At 43.8% G+C, this 25,534-nt stretch overlaps 1 protein-coding gene across 1 annotated transcript in view; it reads right to left on the bottom strand.

Moving 5' to 3' along the window:
- Window positions 1-18,955: 18,955 nt before the first annotated feature.
- The window catches only part of LOC132901027 (uncharacterized), a 28,603-nt gene continuing 22,024 nt past the window's right edge, over window positions 18,956-25,534 (bottom strand). The window contains exons 7-9 of the mRNA XM_060943438.1: window positions 19,604-19,766; window positions 19,254-19,386; window positions 18,956-19,122 (exon numbers count right to left, since the gene is read on the bottom strand). Of these exons, the coding sequence (XP_060799421.1) occupies window positions 18,956-19,122; window positions 19,254-19,386; window positions 19,604-19,766 (463 nt within the window). The remainder of the gene's footprint in view (window positions 19,123-19,253; window positions 19,387-19,603; window positions 19,767-25,534) is intronic.

Genomic DNA, 25,534 nt, shown 5'->3' with positions numbered 1-25,534 from the left:
AGAAACACTTTGGCATTACTCCGCAAATGGCCATTTTCACAGTCTTATTCAAGGTGGGGAGAAAAGAGAAAAAACAACAACAATAATAAATACAATGACATAAAAAATAAATAAAAAATAATGATTAAATAAAAGGGCGGCACGGTGGTGTAGTGGTTAGCGCTGTCGCCTCACAGCAAGAAGGTCCTGGGTTCGAGCCCCGTGGCCGGCGAGGGCCTTTCTGTGTGGAGTTTGCATGTTCTCCCCGTGTCCGCGTGGGTTTCCTCCGGGTGCTCCGGTTTCCCCCACAGTCCAAAGACATGCAGGTTAGGTTAACTGGTGACTCTAAATTGACCGTAGGTGTGAGTGTGAATGGTTGTCTGTGTCTATGTGTCAGCCCTGTGATGACCTGGCGACTTGTCCAGGGTGTACCCCGCCTTTCGCCCGTAGTCAGCTGGGATAGGCTCCAGCTTGCCTGCGACCCTGTAGAAGGATAAAGCGGCTAGAGATGATGAGATGAGATGAGATTAAATAAAAAAACAAACAACCCAAAGAAAAAAAAAATTATATTAAATTAAAATGCAAGGCAACTGGGGCCCATTTATTTATTTATGAAAGCATCTATTTTTAAATGTAATGATGCAGTCAAGTATTCCATATTGTAAACATCTTGGATTCTTTCTCGCCATTGTATTATTGTTGGGGAGTGTGGTTTTAACCAGGAGACTGTAATTACTGTTTGCTATGAGGAGAAGAATTCTCAATAAATCTGCCTGGTTATTTTCTTCAAGATCCTCTGGTAATATCCCTAATATGAAATATTGTGGTTCTAGTGGCATGTCTATTGATAGACATTTCTTAATTTCTTTTTGTACGTTTTTCCAGTATTCTGAAAGTATTGGGCAGTCCCAAAAAATACGTGTATGGTCCCCCACCATACCACATCCTCTCCAGCATTGTACTGAGCTATTGCTCCATTTTGACGTAAACTGTGGGGTCCTAAAGTACCTCATTTTAATCTTCCATCCAAACTCTTTCCAGTTAGGGCTACTGGTTATTTTATGTCCATGGCTACATGAATTTTCCCAATGTTCATCAGAAATTATAACGTTCATCTCTAACTCCCATTTTCCTTTGATGTCCAGATTATTGTTTTTTAAATCATCTTGCAATATCCTATAGATGTGTGATATGAACTTTGTTTTAATTGTGCCTTCAATGGTTGAAATAAAGAAATGTTCCATAACAGATGCTGGGTTACAAAGGGTCTTCTATTCTTGATGTGCGTGTAAGTAATGTCTTATTTGTAAGAATCTAAAAAAATCCTGGTTTGGTAAATCAAATTTGTTCTGGAGTTGTTCAAATGATCTAAGAGTATGTCCCTCAAACAGCTGGTCTAGAACCACTAAACCTGCCTCTTCCCATCTCTTAAAGCCTCCATCAAGTCCAGCTGGGGGAAATCTATGTTGTTTGCTATCCTTACAGCCCTGGATAGTTTTTTCCTCACAGTTGACCATATTTTTAGAGTATTTTTTTATCCAAATATTATTAATTGTCCCCTTTCCCCACTGATCTTGGTTCAGGAATGGGATTGAGTCTAATGGCATATCAGGACAATCGCTCTGTTCCATTCCTACCCATATCGTATCAGTGTCCCGGGATATAGTTGAGCTGCCCAATAATACATTTTCAAGTTAGGAAGATCTAGACCTCCATTGGCTTTTGAGCATAGTAGTCTTTTAAATTTAAGTCTGGGTGCTTTGCTTTGCCATATAAATTTTGATAGCCATTTATCAATTGTATTGAAGGTGGAGGTCGAGACATATATGGGTAGTGACTGAAAAAGAAAAAGTAATCTTGGTATAATGTTCATCCTTATCGCCTCTATTCGCCCTATGAGGGATAGTGGTATAATTTCCCATCTTGCAAGGTCCACTTTTATTTGGCCCATCCGTTTGCCATAATTAAGTTTAAATAGTTTTGCTAAATCTGTTGTTATTATGATTCCCAACTACCTAAAACCTTGTGACCAACGACAGTGAAGTCTACCTAATAACTGTGTGGGCCAGTTTCCATTTAGCATCATTGCCTCTGATTTTGATTGGTTAATCTGATAACCAGAAAGCTGTCCGTAACTTTTTAATGTATCCATTAGTGAAGGAACAGAGAGTATTGGGTCAGCTATATAGGCCAATAAATCGTTTGCATAGAGTGATGTCTTGTGTTCTCTATTACTCATGTCTCTAATACCTTTCATATCCACATTTTGTCTTATGGAGGCTGCCAATGGCTCAATATTTATAGCAAAGCGCAGGGGACTTAGGCAATCTCCCTGCCTCACCCCCCTCTGTACGTCAAAAAACTCAGAGCAGCAACCATTTACTCCGACACGTGCCTGTGGATTTTTATACATGACTCTGACCCAGTCTACAAACTTTGAATGAAATCCCATCACAGATAATGTTTTGTTCAGAAAGTCCCAGTTTACAGTATCAAATGCTTTTTGAGCATCAAAACTAATTAGCATAGAAGTCTGCCTTTGTTTCTTGGCACATGTAGTAATGTTTGGGGTTCTTCTGATATTATTTGCTCCCTGTCTATTGGGTACGAACCCTGTCTGGTCCAGATTGATCAGGTTTGTCATATGTTTTTGAATTCTCTGTGCTAAAATACTGGTCAGTAATTTCTGGTCATTGCAAATCAAACTAATGGGTCTATAGCCCTCACAGAGTGTTGGGTCCTTTCCCTCTTTATGAATCACAGATATTATAGCCTGTGACCATGTCTTGGGCGGGTTGTCCTGAGATAGAGAGTATCTAAAGACCCTTGTTAGTATTGGTATTAGGTCGTCTACAAAACATTTATAGAACTCTCCTGATAATCCATCCACACCTGGGGATTTATTGTTTTTCAGCCTTTTTATTGCTTCTCTTATTTCTGTTTCAGTGATTGCTGATATCATTTGGTTTGACGCCTCTTCTGGTAATGAAGGGAAGTCCAAACTAGCAAGGAAGGTCTCAATGTTGTCTAGTGTTGGTTTTGATTTAGTTTCTCTGTATAGGTTCTGATAGAATGAGGCAAAGGCATCTGCCACTTCTTTAGGGTGAGATACCATTTTTCCAATAGCAGGATGAGTAACTTTGGAGACAGTACAATCAGCCTGAGCTTTACGTAGTTGGAAAGCTAGAAGGCAGCCAGCTCTATTCCCCATTTCATAATATCCTTGTTTGGTGAACCTTAAGGCTCCCTCTGCTTTATAAGACAAGAGCTTATCTAAGGATTTTCTTGTCTCTTTAAGCTCTGACAAGATGTTACTTGCTCCTGTGGTCTTGTGTTGTATTTCCATTTGTTTTATTTTATTTTCTAGTTTAAATTGTTCCTCCAGTCGTTGTCTCTTTAGTCTTGATGATATTTGGATAATTTTCCCTCTAATGACTGCTTTCGCACCCTCCCATAAAATGGAGGGGTTAACCTCACAAAGTATTCTTTTAAGTGTTGTGTTAATTCTTTTACTGTTTCTGCATTGTTTAGTAGTGATGCATTTAACCTCCAGTATCTGAAAAAGGAATGAGCACCTAAATCTACTTTCAGTATCACAGGAGCATGATCACTCAGAGTTATCGGTTCTATATGACAATCTATGACTTTATATGAGAGATATTGCTGGGGGAGACAGAAAGTCAATCCCTGAGTAACTATTATGAACCTTGGAGAAAAAACTAAAATCTTTCCCCTTTGGATTCTTAGCTCTCCATGGGTCTATAAATCCTAATCCAGAGAACAGATTATTCAAAGTCTGCGTCTTTATATCCTGCGGCCCTTTTTCTGGTGGCGTCTTGTCCAACTTCCCATTTTGTACAGCATTAAAACCTCCTCCAATTACAACCCCTGGCAAAAAATATGGAATCACTACTCTTGGAGGATGTTCATTCAGCTGTTTTACTTTGTAGCAAAAAAACAAAATCACAGACATGACACAAAATTGTTTTATTTAACAGCTGAACATTCTGGCTTTGTAAAATATACCTAAAAAAATTATATGAAATTGTTGTAATTAATGGCACATTTTTTTAAAGATCAAGTAGAGGAAAAAATTATGGAATCACTCAATGATGAGGAAAAAATTATGGAATCAAGCTATAACTTGCATTTCTAAAATAAATATCCGCACAAGCCTAAATGTGCAAATTAGTCTGCAGTTAAAAGAGACTGCTTGTAGACCTGAATGAGCTGTTGCACCTGGCTGATTGACAGAAAACATCGCCCCAACAAGAGAGCTGTCAGTTGAAAGAATGGAAAGGATTATAAAACTCCTTAAAGAAGGTAATTCAACACGGAGTGTGGTAAAAGATGTTGGGTGTTTCCAGTCAGCTGTGTCTAAAATTTGGAGCAAGTACAAACAAAATGGGAAGGTTGTAAAAGGGAAACATACAGGTAGATCAAAGCATCAGGACAGGAAACTCAAAGCAAGATGCCTTGAAAATGGACAATGCACAAGAAAAGAAATGAAAAACAAACGGGCAGAAACAGGAGTCAATGTTTGTGACCAAAATGTAAGAAATCGGTGGAAGGAAATGGGATTTACATACCAAGGGAGTAACTTTGATTTTGACATTGGTGGGGATACAAAAGTGATCCAAGGCAGAGCTTCCGAAAGGCTACCACAATGTAAATTTATCAACTCTATTGCAACTACTGTAAACACATACACACTACCAGTAATACATGACGAGGCCTCTTAGAAAACCAGCCTTGACATGAAGCTCTGATTTTAAAGCCACATGGGTGAAGCATTGTTATTCAGATCAACATCACACTAACAAACATTTGCCACAGTGGGGCTGAATCTCATGACTGACATATCCATCATTAACCTCACCTGCGAATTTCCAACCTCTCTTTCCGCTTCTCCATCTCCTCCTCTATCTCCTCCAGCTGTGGATTCCCCTCCTCTACCTCCTCCATCCTCTCCTTCAGCCTCTGCTCCTCTTTATCTTCCTGCCTCTCTTCCTCTACCTTCTCTGCACTGTCTTTCATCTCCTCCAGCCTCTCTGCTGTCTGTCACCTTACAAAAATATGTTGATGCATGACATACATGGGCGCAGATAGAGGGGGGGACGGGGGGGATTCGTCCCACCCAGATTTAAATTCACCTCGTTCGGTCCCCCCCACTTATAGGGAGGAAAAAACGTCTATGCTGTCTTTCTTTGCATAAGGCAAACCTCATGGAAAAATCAAAAGACTAATTACCATTCGGTTTATTGAGGTGCACAGCAGTACAGACATAGTTGCAACTGCGCAGACTCCACAGGTTGCGAGCTCGAGCTTGGTTGCTATGGTTACCCACAACAAGTTTGATAGGCATATCGGGGACAGCTCCTCCTAGTTCAGGACCCCAACACGGCATGATGAAGGGTGCCAAAAGGCAGAAAACGATTGCATCGTTTTTTAAAAAAAAAAAACGACTGTAAGTAAACTGTGCCTTACTTTATCATATCACCTTGCAATTTTTTGATAGTCTGTTCAAAGTAATGTCGTAGTGAAAGTAAAATCGTACGGAGTAGAGATGCCTTTCTGGTAGCCTCCTTCTTTCGGTGGTAGCCTGTAGATACAGTGCTCAGAAGGCAGTTTTAATGTTTAATCTGGCGTTCCCTGCCATAATTTCAGCGAGCATATTGTTTCATAAGGAAACTTTGTGAAGAGTTGTTGACTGACTGCCACTCACGCAACACACAGGCATAGTTAGAAAGTCAGGATGCACTGGTTTACACTTTACACACACACACGTAGCCCAGCCTCTCGCTATGTTTAACAGTTGGAACTTAGCGGTTTTAAAACTAGTTTTGCAATTTCTGTGCGTGATGATAATGTGCAAACTTTGGATTTCCATAGGCTATGTTAAAATGTTATCATTGTCCTGGCCTGCAGGTAGTTCCTGGTGATGGCAGTGAGGGAGGTGAAATAACATGTATACACACTACCGTTCAAAAGTTTGGGGTCACCCAGACAATTTTGTGTTTTCCATGAAAAGTCACACTTTTATTTACCACCATAAGTTGTAAAATGAATAGAAAATATAGTCAAGACATTTTTCTGGCCATTTTGAGCATTTAATCGACCCCACAAATGTGATGCTCCAGAAACTCAATCTGCTCAAAGGAAGGTCAGTTTTATAGCTTCTCTAAAGAGCTAAACTGTTTTCAGCTGTGCTAACATGATTGTACAAAGGTTTTCTAATCATCCATTAGCCTTCTGAGGCAATGAGCAAACACATTGTACCATCTGTTATGTAGGACTAGGTGTTGTTATCCCAATAGATACTTAAGGCACCGAGGAGACACTGTGGGCATCAAATGAGTGATGGCATCCTTTGGGTTCTCAAGTGGGCGCCCTCCTTCTTCGGTGTTTCGCTGATAGGCCCACGACACCTCCAGAGGGTTCAGCAGTGAATCCCAGCGTCCCAGGTTCACTCCCATCAGCCATCACACACTTGGAGCCCCATGTCAGGTCCTTCCTCCTGGTCCACAGCCACTGGCTCCCCTTCTCAGCAGCCTTGGAGAGATCCTTGATTGCCTGCCTGTGGGCCTTCCCTCGCGCCCCCATCTCCCTGAGTAGCCTATATGTTGAGGTGGCTATGAATCCCCTGCAGCCTACTTCCACCGGGCGTACCTTCACATTCCAGCCTTGTTGCTTGGCATCTGCTGCAAGATTGGCGTATCTCAGCTTCTTCCGCTCATAGGCTTCCTCTACCGCCCCCTCCCATGGTACCGTGAGCTCAATGATGTACACGAGCTTGAGTGAGGAAGACCACAAAACAAGGTCTGGATGCAGGTTGGTGGATGCAATTTCCGGTGGAAAGCACAGCTTTTTGTCCAGGTCTGCCAGCATTTTCCAGTCCTGTGCTCTACCCAGCTGCCCAATGTCCGCCCTACTGGTGATCCTTTATCAGCCCAAAGTTTAAATCCCTTGTCCAGTGTTGCAGGTGGGAAGTTCTCATTTCCCCAGATTGGGGTAAATTGTGATCATTTTGAGATGTTGCACAAGTATTTATGGACCTCATGCCACACATGTATTGTATTTCTTACAAAGGGATTATCTGTGGATTTCTTAAGCTTCCCTGGTTTTGCTGAGTACAAATACAGCTGGAGAGGTAAGTTGGTAGATGTGACTCTTTCTATATCAACCCAAGACAGGCTTAAATGAGATTTAAACCAGAAAGAGGCTGTCCACAGCTGACATGCCCAGTAGTATAGTTTGAGGTTAGGAAGTTTTAGTCCTCCTCTATCAAAGGGCAAGTAAAGGAGGGTAAGACGAAGTCTTGCTCTGCGGTTGTTCCATATGAAGTCTCTGAAGATTTTATTCATGTTCGTAAAAAAGTTTGGTGGTGGTGGAAGTGGTAAACACTGAAATAGGTATAAAAACTTAGGAAGGATTGACATTTTCAGACTATTGATTCGGCCGACCATAGAGATTGGCATTGCAGACCATCTTTTTATCATATTGGTCACTGCAGTAATTACTGGTTTGTAATTGCAGGATACTAGATCTTCTGGTATGGGTGTAATTTTGATTCCCAAGTATGTAAAGCTGTCAGTGTTGGTGAATGTGGTTTGTATCGGTGGGGTGATTCTTTCTGACTTATTAAGAAACAGGATATTTGATTTTGACTCATTAACTTTATAACCTGAAAAGGAGCCAAATATGTTTATTAATTTCAGGAGATTAGGAATTGAATCTTGTAACTGTGTCAGGAACAGAACTATATCGTCAGCAAAAAGACCTATTTTGTTCTCAGCTTCTCCTAGTCTAATGCCCGTTATACTAGTGCTTTGTCTGACTGCGATGGCGAGAGGTTCTATTGCTAGCGCAAACAAAAGGGGCGATAGAGGGCAGCCTTGTCTCGTCCCTCGCTACAGCTGAAAGGGTTCAGAGGTGACAAAATTCGTTGTGACTGCTGTGCTGGGAGATCGATACAGCATTTTCACAAAGTTGCAAAAGAAATCACCAAACCCAAATCGCCCAAGAATGTTAAACAAATATCCGTGTTCTACTCTGTCGAACGCATTTTTTGCGTCGAGGGAAACTATTGCCGTATTAGTGCATCCCTTTTTCGCATGGATAATATTTAGTACTCTGTGAATGTTGTGAAAGGCTTGACGGTCTTTAATGAAGCCGTTTTGATCAGGCGCTATTAAGGAGGGAAGATGTTTTTCCAGACGCCTTGCAAAAACCTTTGCAATAATTTTAGAGTCTGAATTTATCAATGATATTGGACGATATGATCCGCATTCGGTGTGCAGTTTGTTTGGTTTTAATATCAGTGATATAGTAGCATTGCATAGGGAAGGTGGTAAATGTCCCGTGTCAACTGATTCAACTACCATATCAAATAGCGGTGGCACCAGCTTCTTCTTGAAAAGTTTAAAAATATCTATAGGAAGTCCGTCAGGACCTGGTGCTTTGCCTCCGCTCATAAAAACAAGTGTTTCAAAAATCTCCTCTTGCGTGATAGGAGAATCTAGCTTCTGCTTAGCCACGTCTTCTAAGGCCGAATCCCATTTCACCCCTTGGACCAACCCCTTGGCCCTTCCCCTCCATTTTGCGCGTTCACGTGAAGGGGTAGGGGTATCCCAATCCCAGTTAACGCGGAGGGGTAGGGGAAGGGGTAGGGCTTCTGTACCCCTCCAAACGGAGATTTTCCTGGAGCTGACTCCGAACGAAGGGGTTTGAGTGATTTCCCACAATGCCATGCGGATTTCAGCGAGATTTCATGCGGATTTCAGAAAGATGGCGGTTCCCGCGGTGAAAGATTGTCATAAATGTATTTTCTCCATTATTTACGTGTTTTAAGTTGTTATCCAGAGGAAACACGCCGCTTGATTCGCTTTCGAGCTGAGAATGAGCAGCGATTTCTGAAATCCAAGCTGCTGCTAAAAAGCTTTGGGAGTGAGTATTGTTTTCGGTTGCTTGACTGCGTACGTTTTGTTCTGTTATTCTCGCTTTTATTGTTTACATGAGTGTTCTGACACCTCATTCTGTCGGATGTGGTGCACGAAGCGCCAAAGATATCCCATTCAGTGGTGTTAGTTAACAAATCACACCCTGCCAGCAGAGATTTCTGGTTCTGCCTCTGGCTCTGACTGTAGCGGCTGGTCGCAGCCAATGACGCATTTGGTCGCGTTTTGCTAACGTAAACGCTGACAGAGGTACGCGATGACGTATGCGATCGTTGAAGGGCTATCCCAATACGTAGGGGTTGAATTTCAAGCCCTATCCCTTGTAGCTCAGTTTCAAGGGGAAGGGCCAAGGGGAAGGGGGAGGGGAAGGGGTAGGGGAAGGGGTAGAAATTAGAATTGGGATTGGGCCTTAGAGAGGGATGGATAGTTTGTCTAAGAATGCATTTTGATCATTAGGATACTGAGCTTCCGAAGCATAGAGTTTCATATAATAGTCTCGGAAAGCATTGTTGATTTCTGCTGGGTTAGTTGCAACCTCACCTTCGTTTTTTTCTGTTTCGGTGATTGTCCTTTCCTGTGTCCGAGACTTAAGACGCCAAGCTAATAACTTTCCAGTGGATTCTCCCTGCTCGTAGTAGTTTTGCTTCAGCCTAGTAATGTTTGATAGGGCTTTATTAGCTGTTAATTCATTGTATTTAGCTCTCAGTTCTGCGAGTTTTTGAGTATTCTCTGGAGTATTATTTATGACGCTCTCCCTTTCCAATTCTTTAATGTCACATTCTAGTTCTGTCATAAGGAGGTGTGTTCGGTTAGATTTGTTACTCTTGTAAGAAATCATCTGTCCTCTAATAAAAGCTTTAAATGCTTCCCACCTAATAGAAGCTGAGGTTTCGTGTGTATTTGTAGCGAAGAATATGTCAATGTTAGCTTCCACAAATTGTATAAAATACTGGTCGTTTAGCGACCGTGGGCTAAGCCGCCACAGTGACTGTCCTTTAGAGTATGAATTATAGCGGTAATGTAGAAATAAAAGGGCATGGTCTGAGAGGACAATACCTTTATGCCCACAATCACAAACAAAATCTTTAAGTGATTCGGATATTAAGTAGTAGTCTATGCGCGACTGGGTCGAGTAAGTGTTTGAAATACAGGAGAATTCTTGAGTTGTTGGATTCCTACATCTCCAAATATCGCACAGGTGGAGCTCTGACATAAAGTGCGCGATCGATTTGCGGGATCTGGTATGAGAAGGGTCCACTCTTGTTGATCGGTCTAAGTAAGGGTTAAGCGTACAGTTAAAATCGCCGCCCATTATTATTTCTCCCTGCAAAGAAGACACGGTCATGAATAAGTTGTTGAAGAATGAGTCGTCATCGCTGTTGGGACCATATATATTGGCCAGAATAATATCCTGATTCATTAAAGAGCCCTTAACTATAACGAATCTACCCATGGGGTCTAAGATAATTTTGTGCGTTCTAAAAGGGACTGATTTATGAATTAGAACCGCAACCCCTCTCGCCTGTGAAGAGTGACAAGAAGCAATGACTTGACCAGGCCATCTTCTCTTAATGCGTATTATTTCGTCCGCTAATAAATGTGTTTCTTGGATATATACAACTTTGGCTTGAATATGTTTAATTCTAGCTAGAACTTGCTTAATTTTAACTAATTTCCTCAGGCCCCTGACGTTCCATGTCACTATATTAAGATATGGGGGGACTGTCATATCCCAAATCTAAATGTATCTGTCAGCAGTGTTGTTACATCTTCTACCTGACCATGATAAAACCTCGTACCATTCAAAAGAAAAAATAAAAGAACAAGAACACAAAAAACACCTGCCCCCCGGTAACGGAGAAGGAGCTCTCCTATTCCCTTGTGCCCCCTAATTGCACAGACCCCTCTCACACGAATGCGGTAAGACTGGAACATTACTGATCCTTACGTATAAGGAGCAGGAAAAAAAAAACATCCAATATGAACTTAACCTGTGCTCGCAATATCAAATAACACCTCCATAACCAGGTTATCACATGTTGGCTATGACACAGTGGCTAATAACCAAAGATTAATGCTAACTGAATTATTTATCAATTTAAGGTTTAAGCCTACCAACATCTCAGTCCATACTCTCTGCGGGTGGAGACCGTTCCTTCTGTACTGTTTTGATGTAATCTTGCACCTCGGCTGGAGTCAGAAATGTTAAAGTCTCACCACCGTCAAGGTAGATTTTCATCTTAGCTGGATATTGCATTCCAAACTCAATGCTGAGGTTGTGAAGATCAGCCTTTACCCCACCAAACTTTCTCCGCTGTTGTTGGACCTCTGGGGGGAGATCGGGGAAAAACATCAGTCGATTGCCTTCGAACTGCAGAGGTTTCTTCTCACGGGCAGCCGTCATCACTCGGTCCTTGTCGGTCAGCCAACGGAACTTGATGAGGATTGTGCGGGGTGGAGGAGTGCGTCTTCCCGCTATCCTTGTGGACAGGGCACTGAAAAAAGTAACCTATAGAATTTACCCAATAAATCTGAGGTAACAATTTGCATTGACTTGTTTGGGGTAGATTTAATTCCATATATTGAGTATAAAATAACTGAGATAAAAAGCTATGAAATACTTAAATAAATTGGGTAAAATTTACCTCACATTTATGTATCTATTCAACAGCTACTTTCTCATTGAAATTGGGTAAAATTATCTCTTGTTTGCTAGTAGGTAATACCTGATAATTACTAATCAAAGGTAATTAATATCACTTAGTAACCATTACTTATTCGGAGAAGGTAAGATGTACCCCCCAAAAAAAGACTTTCAGATGGTTCATCATCTCAATGTTTTTAATCCATAAAATCATCAAAAAAAAAAACCACAGAATAAAGTGCAGTACAACAGCTTCACACAACATTTCAAGTAATGAACCTGTTTTATAACTCACTAACTAACTGCCGGAGAGAGGAAGACGGCAGTCCGAAAGTTCCCTGTCCCGCTCACTCAAACGCACGGTCTGACGCATGCGCAATTTGGAGCACAGGACTCACGGCTTTGGGGTAGATTTTACCGTATTTTTCCATGTAACGGTTGTTACGGTTAACGACTAGGTAGCATAGGTATAATTTATCCATTACTTTATAATTCCTTGGCTGACTGCAATAATCGAGTAAATTTTATCTGGTTTGCATATATTATATTTACCACTCTCCAAAATCACTTTTTACAGTGTGGAAGTCTGAAGGCCTCGTCAACAAACAGAGGATCTTGAAATTTTTCTGAGCCAAAGACTTTTGGCAACCACTCGGTGAGAAACAAAGCCAAATCTCGGCCCCTCTCGGTCCCCTCTGGCAAGCCTACCAGTCTCAAGTTCAAGCGGCGTTGACGACTCTCCATAGCCTCCACTGTCTTGGTGAGTGCTAGCACGCCTCGTTGCGAGCTAGTGGCCTTAGCATCGAGGTCGCTTATCTGATCCTCCGCAGAACTAATATGCGTTTCTGCGTGATCGAGTCTTTCAGAAAATGAGTTTATAGCTTCCTTGATCCCTTGGGTCGATGTTATGACTTCTTGGAGTTGAGTGGTAAAATCCTTTCGAAGAGCTTGAATAGCTGCTAAGATTTCTTCATCTCTGTTGCTGCTAGCTTCGTCTAGCTCCTCGTCATCACCTTTATTGTTTCCTTTTCTTTCTTTCGATTTAGTCGGCATAATTTTGACGGATATTAGTTTAAATCTTCGTTATTCAGTTATATATATTTGGAGGGTTAACATTAAGATAATTCACAGAGGTATTTCACGGAGCACAAGGTCCATGCGGCCGCTCACTCCCACGTCATCACCCCCTGTTTTACCCCCTGTATCCGCGCTGGTCATAGTTAGGTTCGCCCTGTTTGTTGCGGGTGCTTGCGCCCAGTTATTGTGCAAAAGTTCCGTCTGGAGCTTTTCCCGTTGGTCAACTTGAACATGAATACCCATTTCTTCCAGTACCGTTGAGGTGTCCGCGAGGGTCGCAAAGGTATTTACTCCCGATTCCAGGTGAATTTTCAGCTTCGTGGGGAAAGGTGACTGTGCTTTTATATTCTTCTCTTTAAGCCATTTTATCTTGTCTCTTACTTGTTTCCGCTTCCTCTGTATATCTGTTGTATAGTCCTGGTCGAAGAATATCTTTTGTCCTTCATGTGTCACCCCTCCTCTGTGTTTCCATGCCTCTTGGATGACTGTTTCTTTGACTCTGTAGTCGAGGAACCTGACGATAATGGATCTCGGTGGGCCTGAATCTTTCGGTTTCATGGTCAATGAGCGATGCGCCCTCACTATGTTCAGGTTCAGTTCTTCTGGTAGGGCCAGTGAGGTTTGAATAAGGTTGGTTATGAAGCCGACCATATGGTCCTTTTCCTCGCCCTCCTTCACCCCATAAATTCGGAGGTTATTCCATCTTGCTCTGGATTCTAGGTCCTCACATTTAGCTGAGAGGTTAGCGTCTCGTTGTAGTAGGTAGCGAAGGGCTCTCTCGTGTCGTCGTGCTTTATCTTCTGTGTCGCTCAATCTCTGCTCAACTTCTGTCATACGCTGCTCAAGTTTTGACGTTCTTTCAGCAATTTCACTCAGAGCGGATTCCACTCTAACTAATGATTCTCTGGTTTCTTTAGAGGCCTCTGCATGCTCTCTTCTTAACGTACGTAGCTCTTCTAGTGCGCCCGCCATGTTGTCTTCTTTACTGAGTTCTGTATCGTTTTGGTTTTGCTTGCCGCTTTTACTTTTTTCAGTTGCTTTTCTGCTTCCTTTCGAAGAGCAGACATCATGTTTACTTGTTGTGAGTAGTATAAATTACACGTATTGTAAATGAATAAATTTTGGCTAGGTTTTTTTAAGTTCTCCTCAGGAGCTAAAAGATCAGGCTGTTGATCCCATCACGACGTCACCGGAAGTCCAGAATGGGTTTACTTAATAATGGTCTATGCTGGAAGTGTGGGGAAAAAAGTGGCACTTATATCCATGTATTATGGGAATGTTCTAAGATCCTCCCCTTAAGGGAAAATGTTATAGATTATATGAGCAAATGGTTAAATTGTGAACTTCCCAGGTCACCAAGATTATGTCTCCTCGGAGACAGAACTATGGTACCCCAGTTAAACAAATATATTTTTAGAATAATAAAAACTGGCATGTGCACGGACTATTCTGAGGTGTTGGAGGGAGCCTCAAGCTCCTACACTGAATATGTGGAAAACCCAGATGATGGGTACTGTGGCATGCGAGATGATGTTGGGGAAATTAAACTGTGAAAATGATATGATGAAAGAAAAATGGGATAGTTTTGGTGGACAGATGTGTTGAGTCGCCTACCCTGCCTACCTACTTACCTGCCTGTCTTGTTTTTGTTTTTATATTATTTATTTATTTTTATTAGATTAGATAGAACTTTATTGATCCCTTTGGGCGGGTTCCCTCAGGGAAATTAAAATTCCAGTAGCATCATTACAGGACAAACAGAGAATAGAAATGGAGAAAAACTTCTAGATAAATTAAATTAGGTATTTGCATATACAAATATAAAAAAGAATAAGAATAAGATATGGGGAAGAGGGGAAAAACATTTGTCTGTTTGTATTTTTGTTTGCAATAATGAAAATATAATAACTTTGAATTATTAAAAAAAACTTTTCGGTGAATAACATACACACACATGTTGGAGAACACAGCTCAGTCTCGTTACTGGCCATCTGCAAAACACACAGAAACACACATTAATAGACAGCCAGTAATTAGACACAGGCGTAACTCATCACGTTACCTCATCACGTTACCTGCTGGTTCAACCCAACTCCTTGCCGTTCACAGCTGACACTTGACCACATCCTTGCTGTTACAGAAGTGTTAAACATTGGTCAAATAACCCAGATTCAACCCTGGTCTTTATGAAAGAGGCAAAAGTAACATCCTCATGAATGCCAGGACCCAAGGTTTCCCAGCAGAACATTGCCCAGCACATCACACCATCTCCATAGGCTTGCCTTCTACCCATAGAGCATCCTCTTCCCCAGGTAAACGGTGGTGGACAGGGGTCAGCATGGGCACTCTGACCGGTCTGCAGCTACACAGCAAGCTGTGATGCGCTGTGTGTTCTGACATCTTTCTATCAGAGCCAGCATGAACTTTTTCAGGAACGCTACAGTAGCTCTTCTGTGGGATCAGACCTGACAGGCTAGCCTTCATTCCCTACACGAATCAGTGAACCTTGAGCGCCCATGACCCTGTTGCCAGTTCACCAGTTGTCCTTCCTTTAACCTCTTTTGGTACGGTACATACTAACAGGTACTAACCACCGCAAATCAGGAACACTTCACAAACCAGCTGATTTGGAGATGCTCTGACCCAGTCATCTAGCCATCACAATTTGGCCGTCATAAAAAAGTGGCACAGATCCTTACACTTGCCCATTTTTCCTGCTTCCATCACATCAACTTTGAGAACTAACTGTTCACTTGCTGTCTAATAGAGCACACCCCTTAAGAGGTGCCATTGTAATGAGATAATCAACATTATTCACTTCACCTCTCAGTGGTTTCCATGTTATGGCTGATCAGTGTATAACAAAGTATTCCTTCATACGGTTAGTGATTAGTCTGAATAATCAATCATGTAGCTTATTTAAAAATTACAGACATGGATTTTATACTTGTTAAGAGATTGTAGTTCTCTGTAAGTAAACCCACTATATAATAATATATCACTGTGTGTGAAGCAAACATAAAACATGGGGGAAAAACTGACACCAGAGTCATATTGCTTGTGTTTATGTGTTTACGTCTAAACTGAAGTTTTAATAAAGTGATTTTCATCAAGACAAGCTAGGAGGAAAAGGAAACACAAAGTACCGGTAGTTTTATGCAGAACAGTAAAAGTATTGTATAATACAATTTGCACAAGACAGAGATGACTTTCACAAGAGTACATCAATGAACATGGGTTAAAAAAGTTGCTAACTCCTACTTGGTGAGTGAAATAATGTCACGGGCTCATTAAATGTTAAGACGTTCCTCACAGTTTTGATTTACATCACTGCAAAAAACCCAAACACAAATACTGAATATTTGTCCATTCACATGAATAATCAACTATTAAGGTTCGATGAAACAAAACCAAGAGTACAAAAGAATTAACACTATATCACACAACATTTATAAAAACCCACCCAGAGTGATATGAGAATTCAGTTTGTAAATAACTTTTACTTTTTCAAATTGAATTTCATGATGTAAATTTGTCTGTAAAGGTTTATTTGAATGTAATCATGTGTATTAAAAATTGTGAAAAAGGCATAAGAATGAATGAACCCTTTATTGTCACTGTTACCAGTGAAACTGACCATCAACCTGTCCTTACAGAGGGGGAACAGGACAGGAAGACAGGGATAAAAGAAAAAGAAACACAGTAGTAACATAAGGAAAGATGAGGAAAAAAAGAAACCCCACCACCACCACCACCATGCTCCTATCAGGAGTACAGTGTGGGAGCATTTAAAAACCTCCGCACAAGCACACAATAACACAAGTACACTTTAAAACATGGGACTTGAGGGGAGGGGAGGAGGTAGAGGTAACCCAGCGCAAGCAAGCAGCCGTCCACTCCTGCAGCCATGCAAGCGGCGCTGGTCACGCACTCGCTTGTCACACTGGGGGTGAAAAATGGCAACCGCGGAAATTGGGGAAGGAATGCGAAGAATGCGAGAGTGTCTCCCAGCAGTGACCTTCTGGGGGAAATGTTTCCCCAGCAACGGCCTTGATCAAGGCCGGCGCTGTTCAGGGAGCCGAATGTCGATAAGATAGAGATTGTTTGGTCTTTCGAACAGACGCAGTCTTTACACGTCCACACAACTCGTCCATATCTGTCCATTTCTGTTCAATTCAATTCCATTTGGTCTCCGAAATACTTATTCCTTGCAAAGCCGAAAGCATCTCCAGATGACAACCATGTTGTGGTTCAAGTTCTATAGCCACAGTCTGAGTGCCGACAGCTTTGCCCACCGCTTCAATCATATCGGGCAGCTTTATGGGGCTTTGAACAGCTGTCACCGTTGTCTGATTTCCTCGATATACCAGGACAATGCCTAATCCAATCAGCAAAAGTCTGGTAATCATGGTTCTGAATAGGTAGATATCTCCAATGTACTCCACAGACGTTCCGGCAGGACAGGTGGGTTCCCCTGAACCCAGAAACTGTCAATTTCATTAGGAGACCAGTTTATCAAATCCATGCTTTTTTAGTTTAGAAATTCAATGCGGAGAGAGTCTCTCAAAAAAAAAAGAAGTATAGGCAGACGAGATGAAACAAAGAGCACAAGCAGGAAAAAAAGGAGAGGAGAGCAGAGAAATGCGACCACCTTCCATGAGAGCACGGGGAAGAGGAGCAGCAGTTTCTCCCAATCACCATTCAAGAATCCGATGATACTAAATTTGGTTTGACTATTTACTTGATCTAGGTTTGTCTTCACACTGAGCAAAAAAAAAAAAGTCAAAACCCCAGTGGTGTAAATATCCTTCCATCAATTTCTAACACTATGACTATACTGAAATGACTACAGGACCAAGAGTTCTACAGCTGTGTGTGTGTTTAATGAATAGTCCTTATTTCATTGTGTTTTTCCCAATGATGGTTCAGATTATTGACATAAAACTTTTTTTTTTACACTCCACTTCATACAGCAGGTTCCTTTTCTCCAGTTATCAGATCATCTCTCAAAACTTCATTATTAATCATTTACATTAGCATTAATATTTCATTAGTAATAAAATAGTAGCACAGTAACACAATTTTAAGACATTTTCCTCCAAAAATAAAGTGTCCTTGCTAGGTCTTGGTAAACAATATTAATGCTTTTTTTTTTAACCTATTGTTAACTTCAGTGGCCTGTTCCAATGTGATCATGATTTTTGGAACTCTCAGTATTTTTTAGGGTTTCTTGAGCTGTAACCGGATTGTTGTGGGTTTAACGATACGCTAATTGAAATATAATGCTACAGAGTGCGCTATAAAATGATTAATTTTATTCCATCAGTCATGAAGCACTGGTACAGCATGTCGCTGCTGGATTCTGGACTCTGATTGGTCAGAAGGTGCTGATTAAATTGTCGATAACTTGCAGCTCTGACAGTAGTGCAGCTGCAACTCACAGGTTTATGTTAACGTGCTCAAATCACTAATATGAAGTTTTCTGTGAGGAGAGTTTTATTTTTTCACATTTCTGGAAGGAGTCTCTAGTGTCAGCGCTTTTTAACAGTCAGAGGTAAAGTTCAAGTTTTCCGACTGTTTCAGGATTACAATTTTACAATTCTTTGTGGTTTCTTGGTAACAAACTGCATTTTTTGTTTTTTTGTCTTACTAAATGTTAGAGAGAAAAGAGGCTGGTGAGGGAGCGACTGTTTATAATCGAACTGGGAACTAACTTATTTCACAGAACATTAAATAAAACAATATGGGTTTAAAAAAAAGTGTTTTTTTTTTAAAATATCTTTGGGACATGGTGTGACAGGAAAATCAGCTTCTGGATGGTAACTGTTTCATCACACCACCCAGTCGTTGATTAGTTTACTGTAACAGCTCGAGACAGGATGGTTATTATTTAAATATATGATCTCGTATTGAACTAAGTGTGTAAAGTGCAGTATTTGAGACACAGCCCAGGTGTGTTAGTGTTTGTACTTATTTCAGCCAATCAGAATCCACTTTATGGACTTAGTGATTATATAGTGCACTACTTTTGTCTTTCGTCAGCATGTCTGAAATCATACTGGAACATAATTTACAAATTAAACTTTTGTAACCCCTGAGGAGATTCCACGATGCACGGCTTGGATTAAGTGTCAACATAATGGGAATAGGGAGTACGGGTAGGGCACGAGTACAGAAACAGGTACAGTGTTTGATGACTAATGGAGTAAAATCAACCGTGGTGCGCTCAGGATTTCGGATCTGACTGATTTAACCCAAAGGACTCTCTAACGCTCAGTGTCGTACAGACAGCGTGACATCATTGCCTGATATCAGCCGGCCGGAGCTGTCTCTCTCCCTCAGCCAGGAAAATCTGCATGGATCTGTACAGCAGGTGAATCCCGAGCTCACGCTGCCTCTTAGCAGGCCAGGTGGAGACCATCCCATAATAATCCCCTCGCTTCTGATTGGTCAACATCTTCAAACCTGATGAGAGGAATGAATTGAAATGTAACGAATTCATTTTATACAGAGACAGAGAGAGAGAGAGAGAGAGAGATATCCTGATATTATGGTCTGTTTTTATCGTTTATCACACGTGAGCACAGAGTTCGTACTGATGGCGTCCACCATGCAGGCCTCGCGTGTGTACGCCTCCACAGGAATCACATTCTGGAAGCAGTGCAACGAGATAACACCGTGACCACAGTTCCACACCTGCAGGATGTGCTGCACCTTCGAGCAGAGTTTCTGAAAAACACCAGGAACAAAAACACCATGGTGTTCTAGAATTTCATTCTCATGATTTTTCTGTCGTTGCCATATTTTTCCCCATTCAGATCCACTTTCATCAGGATTGTAAGTCCATATCTGCTAACTAACTCACTTTTGCTAATGTTAACACTACTGAGATTAACTTCATTGTTATCCCATAGTGTAGTTAGCTAGTATCTCTTGAGTATTGTACCCTGGATGATTTGTCTCCTTTGAAATACTCCAGAGCTTCATACAGGTGGCTGTACGGTCGAGAGCGTTTGCCTTTTCCCACGTAGAAAATGGAGCTGATGAAAGTCTGGAAACACTCGTGGGGAGTCATCCACTGACTGCGGTATAGAAGATTCTTCGACACTCTGAACACAGAACCACATTACAAAGGATTATTTACACTGGGTTATTGTTAAAAAGGTGTTAGCTTTTTAATTAATAAACAGAGAACGAAAAACGTCTTCCTGAGACTGGGATCAAGTGGCTTTGCCCCAGGATTAAGTGGACTTCACTTGGTCGAGTGTAGACTACAACCCCAAATCAGAAAAAGTCGGGACGGTGTGTTGAAATTGAAATTAAAACTAAAAACTGTTAGGACTAGGACTGTTTTGGCCTCTAGAGGCCGCTGTTATTTCCTTTTCATGTCGTGTTTATTTTGGCCTCTAGAGGCCGCCACTGTTCCTGTGTCTTGTGTTTGTGTTATTGCCTAATTATCTTCACCTGTGTCCTTAATTAGTTTGTCTATTTATACCCCTGAGTTCAGTCCTCTTGTCACGGAGTCTTTGTGCTGTTATGTTTATCTCCAGTTTCCTTTGTACTGTGTTTTTTGATCTTCTTAGCTTTTGAATTTTTGCACTTTGCTTTTCTTTTGGATTATACTCTTTGTTTTTTTTTTTTTTGTCTTTTGTTTTGCCCTGTATATAGTGTATATAGTTTAAATAAACCTTTTGATTCTTTTTCTACTTCCGCCTCACGCCTCTGCATTTGAGTCATCCCCCTGGTGGCCTAGTGGGGGTTTGCTGGATTATCACACCAACGAACCAGGTTCGAATCCCAGCAAAACCCTAACAGAAAGACTCCGTCATGACCGACTCAGCAGAGGCTGCTTCAACTGTCTACCCGGCCAACCTTCAGGGAATTATGGCAGCTTTGACATGCTTCGGAGCGACCATGGACGCTCATGGACGTACGCTCACCAGCCAACGTGAGGCCCTCGCTCGCCACGAGGAACTGCTTCAGCAAATTGGGAAAACCCTGGCACAGCTGACATCTCTGCCTGCATCTCCTGCTCCTGATCCAGCTCCCACTCCTGCTCCAGTGCCTCCTGCAATGCTGCCTTCTTCACCTCGCGAACCCAGCCTTCCTGCACCACAGAGGTATGACGGCAAGCACAGTGAGTGCCGAGAGTTCCTTACCCAGTGTCAACTCACCTTTGAGCTTCAGCCTACCACCTACACTACGGATCGCCGCAAGATTGCCTTTGTGATCACCTTATTAGCGGGTAAGGCGCGAGCCTGGGCTACTGCTATCTGGCAAAGACAGGGACCTGAGTGCTTTGATTTCCAGCTGTTTTCTGAAGAGATGCTTCGGGTCTTCGATCAGGCAGACATCAGTACCGACGCAGCCCGAAAGCTCATGTCCATCCGGCAAGGAGGAAGCGTCGCAGATTACGCCATCTCGTTCCGAACACTCGCAGCAGTAAGTGGATGGAACGAGACTGCCCTGGTGTCAGCCTTCCACCATGGTCTGTCTGACCCCATCAAGGACGGTCTGGCCTCTATTGGATGCCCAAGTGACCTCGAAACCCTCATCTCACATGCTATTCGTCTGGACAACAGGATGAGAGAACGCCACCAAGCCTTGAGCCCCCCCAGCCTCCCTACCTCTACCTGGAGACCGTCTACCTCCTTCAGTGACTGTCCAGAACCCATGCAAGTGGGTCGTACTCGCCTCTCCGCATCTGAGAGGGAGCGCAGAAGGAGGGACAAGTGCTGCATCTACTGTGGCAAGCCTGGTCACTTCCGAGCATCATGTCCCGAACTCTTGGGAAAAGGACCGCCCCGTCCAGCCGAGGGAGGGTTGTGACGGGGCCTACCCTCTCTCCCGGACTCCCTGGCCAAGGAATCTACATCCCGGTCTCCATCTCCTGGGGTGAGTCTGTCCACTCTTGTCAAGCTTTGATAGACTCAGGGGCGGCTGGGAACTTTATGGATATTCACTTCGCCCAAAGCATCAATATACCTACTGCACCTCTTGAAGTCCCTCTGTCTGTGTCTGCCCTCGATGGCCAAGCGTTAGGTGATGGAAGAGTCACTCAAGTTACTTCTCCAGTCTTCCTCCAGTCTCAAGGTCACAAGGAAGAAATATCCCTGCACCTGATTCCTTCACCTGAGTTCCCAGTTATTCTAGGCCTTCCTTGGCTTACTCGCCACAACCCTTGCATAGACTGGGTAACAAGCCAGGTTGTGGAATGGGGCCCTGCATGCCATACCTCTTGTCTGCTCTCTAGCTCTCCTGTGTCTCCTGCCGAGCCCCCTGATCTCACCGAGTTATCTCAAGTTCCCACAGAGTACTGGGATCTCAAGGAGGTATTCAGCAAGAGCAGGGCCGCCGTTCTTCCTCCGCACCGGGCCTACGACTGTGCCATCGACTTGCTCCCTGGGACTACCCCTCCTCGTGGCAGACTGTTTTCACTCTCTCAGCCAGAACGCAAGGCCATGGAGGAATACCTCAAAGATGCCCTGGTCTCTGGGTTTATTCGACCCTCCACTTCACCTGCTGGAGCCGGCTTCTTCTTTGTCGGCAAGAAGGATGGGGGGCTCCGACCATGTATTGATTACAGGGGCCTGAATAAGATCACTGTGCGCAACCGATATCCCCTTCCGCTGATGTCCACAGCTTTCGACCTGCTCCAAGGCGCCACCGTCTTCACCAAGTTGGACCTACGGAACGCATACCACCTCATCCGTATCCGACAGGGAGACGAGTGGAAGACTGCCTTTAACACCCCGTCTGGGCACTACGAATACCAGGTGATGCCCTTCGGACTCACCAACGCACCAGCTGTTTTTCAGGCCCTAATCAACGACGTCTTAAGGGACATGATTAACCTATACGTTTTTGTCTACCTCGACGACATCCTTATCTTTTCCAAGACCGTGCAGGAGCACCGCCACCATGTCCGCCAGGTTCTCCAGAGGCTGCTACAGAACAATCTGTTCGCCAAGGCCCAGAAATGCGAATTTCATGTTCCCGAGGTCTCCTTTCTGGGATTTATTGTACGGACAGGTCAACTCCAAATGGACCCTGCCAAGACCCTGGCCGTCCGGGATTGGCCTACTCCCAAGTCCGTTAAGGAGGTTCAGCGGTTCTTAGGATTCGCTAACTTCTACCGCAAGTTCATCAGGAACTTCAGTTCTGTGGCAGCACCCATGTCAGACCTCACCAAAGGGACAGGTGGATCTTATGGCTGGTCTCCTCAGGCAGAAAAGGCGTTCAAAGACCTCAAGGACCGCTTCTGCATGGCACCCATTCTGGTTCTCCCGGACACCTCCCAACCATTCATCGTGGAGGTGGACGCCTCGGACAGTGGTGTCGGCGCGGTGCTCTCTCAACGTTCGGAAGGAAAGCTGCACCCCTGCGCTTACTTCTCCCACCGACTGAGTCCTGCTGAGTCCCGGTACGATGTGGGGGATCGAGAACTGCTAGCGGTCAAACTGGCCCTTGAGGAGTGGAGGCACTGGCTGGAGGGAGCACAACATCCATTCCTGGTTTGGACTGACCACAAGAACCTGGAGTACCTCCAGCAAGCCAAGAGACTGAACCCTCGACAGGCTAGGTGGGCCCTGTTTTTCAGTCGGTTTGACTTCACCCTCTCATACCGCCCCGGCTCCAAGAACACCAAACCTGACGCACTGTCCAGACTGTTCTCTGCCACTAACAGGGAGAATGAAGTCGGGCCTATTATCCCTGTGTCCCGGATTGTGGCCCCTGTCCGCTGGGGTATTGAGGAGGCTGTCCGACGAGCCCAACGCCAGGACCCCGGTCCTGGGACGGGGCCACCAGGCCTCTTGTACGTCCCACATCAAGCCCGGGCCAAGGTTCTCCAGTGGGGTCACTCTTCCCCTCTCACCGCCCACCCGGGAGCTCGGAGGACCCTGGACTTCCTGAAAAGACGCTTCTGGTGGCCTAACATGGAGAAGGAAGTAAGGTCATTTGTCCTGTCCTGTGAGGTTTGCACCAGAACCAAGAACCCACGACAGCGTCCCCAGGGTCTCCTGCATCCTCTGACCATTCCCCGGCGTCCCTGGTCCCACGTGGCAGTCGACTTTATCACGGGTCTCCCTGAGTCACAAGGTAACACGGTCATTTTGGTCTTAGTTGACAGATTCTCCAAGGCCTGCCGCTTCATACCACTGTGCAAACTCCCCTCTTCTCTTGAAACTGCGAAACTTTTGTTTAATCATGTCTTCCGAGTCTTTGGTCTTCCACAGGACATCGTCTCAGACCGAGGGCCCCAGTTCTCCTCCCGAGTGTGGCACGGGTTCTGCAAGGTCATCGGAGCCACTGCCAGCCTCTCCTCTGGGTTTCACCCACAGTCCAATGGTCAGACGGAGAGGCTCAACCAGGACCTGGAAACCACCCTGCGAGGCCTGGCTATGGATAACCCGACATCGTGGAGCACCTGGCTGCCATGGGCGGAGTACGCCCACAACACCCTGCAGTCATCGGCCACCAAGCTGTCGCCATTCCAGTGCCAATTCGGGTTCCAGCCACCTCTGTTCCCGGACCAGGAGGAGGACGCGGGGGTGCCCTCGGTCAACCAATATGTGAGACGGTGTCGCAAGACCTGGAGCAAGGTCAGGAAGACCCTCATACAGACCTCCAGAACCAACCAGACTCAGGCCAACCGCCATAGAAGACCTGCACACGCTTTCCGCCCTGGGCAGCGTGTTTGGCTGTCCACTAAGGACCTTCCACTGCGGGTGGAGAACCGCAAGCTTGCTCCTCGCTACATTGGCCCCTTCAAGGTGGTGCGCAGGGTGAACCCTGTCTCCTACCGGCTCCAGTTGCCCCGGACTCTGAGGATCAACCCCACTTTCCATGTTTCCCTGTTACGGCCCGTACTGACGTCTACGTATGCCCCTGCCCCTAGGAACCCCCCACCCCCCCGCATCTTCCAGGGGCAGACTGTGTTCACTGTGAATCGCCTGCTTGACTCCCGCCGGGTCCGCGGCGGGTTGCAATATCTGGTGGACTGGGAGGGCTATGGTCCTGAGGAGCGCTGCTGGGTTCCTGCTCGGGATGTCCTTGATAAAGAACTATGTCGGGACTTCCATTCGGCCCATCCGGATCGCCCTGGGAACGTCAGGAGACGCTCCTAGAGGGGGGGGGTCCTGTTAGGACTAGGACTGTTTTGGCCTCTAGAGGCCGCTGTTATTTCCTTTTCATGTCGTGTTTATTTTGGCCTCTAGAGGCCGCCACTGTTCCTGTGTCTTGTGTTTGTGTTATTGCCTAATTATCTTCACCTGTGTCCTTAATTAGTTTGTCTATTTATACCCCTGAGTTCAGTCCTCTTGTCACGGAGTCTTTGTGCTGTTATGTTTATCTCCAGTTTCCTTTGTACTGTGTTTTTTGATCTTCTTAGCTTTTGAATTTTTGCACTTTGCTTTTCTTTTGGATTATACTCTGTTTTTTTTTTTTTTGTCTTTTGTTTTGCCCTGTATATAGTGTATATAGTTTAAATAAACCTTTTGATTCTTTTTCTAATTCCGCCTCACGCCTCTGCATTTGAGTCATCCCCCTGGTGGCCTAGTGGGGGTTTGCTGGATTATCACACCAACGAACCAGGTTCGAATCCCAGCAAAACCCTAACAAAAAACAATGATTTGTAAATATTCTTTGACCTGTATCACACTCAAATCAATACAAAAGCACATTTGATGTTTTACCTCATGAATTGTTTTTTTTCAAAATGAACATTTTTCAATGTTGAAAGTTACAGTAAATCATTTCCCACTTTATAATGTGTATAATGTTCCCGTTCCTTCTCCCGACACTTAAAGCTGTTTATGGACTGAAGACTCCAAGTGATGAAGTGTCTCAGGTGTTATTTTTGTCCCGTTCTTCCTGT

This window comes from Neoarius graeffei, chromosome 16 (genome assembly GCF_027579695.1).
Source record: "Neoarius graeffei isolate fNeoGra1 chromosome 16, fNeoGra1.pri, whole genome shotgun sequence".
Classification (NCBI taxonomy): Eukaryota; Metazoa; Chordata; class Actinopteri; order Siluriformes; family Ariidae; genus Neoarius; species Neoarius graeffei.
This window is presented reverse-complemented; position numbering and strand designations above follow the sequence as displayed.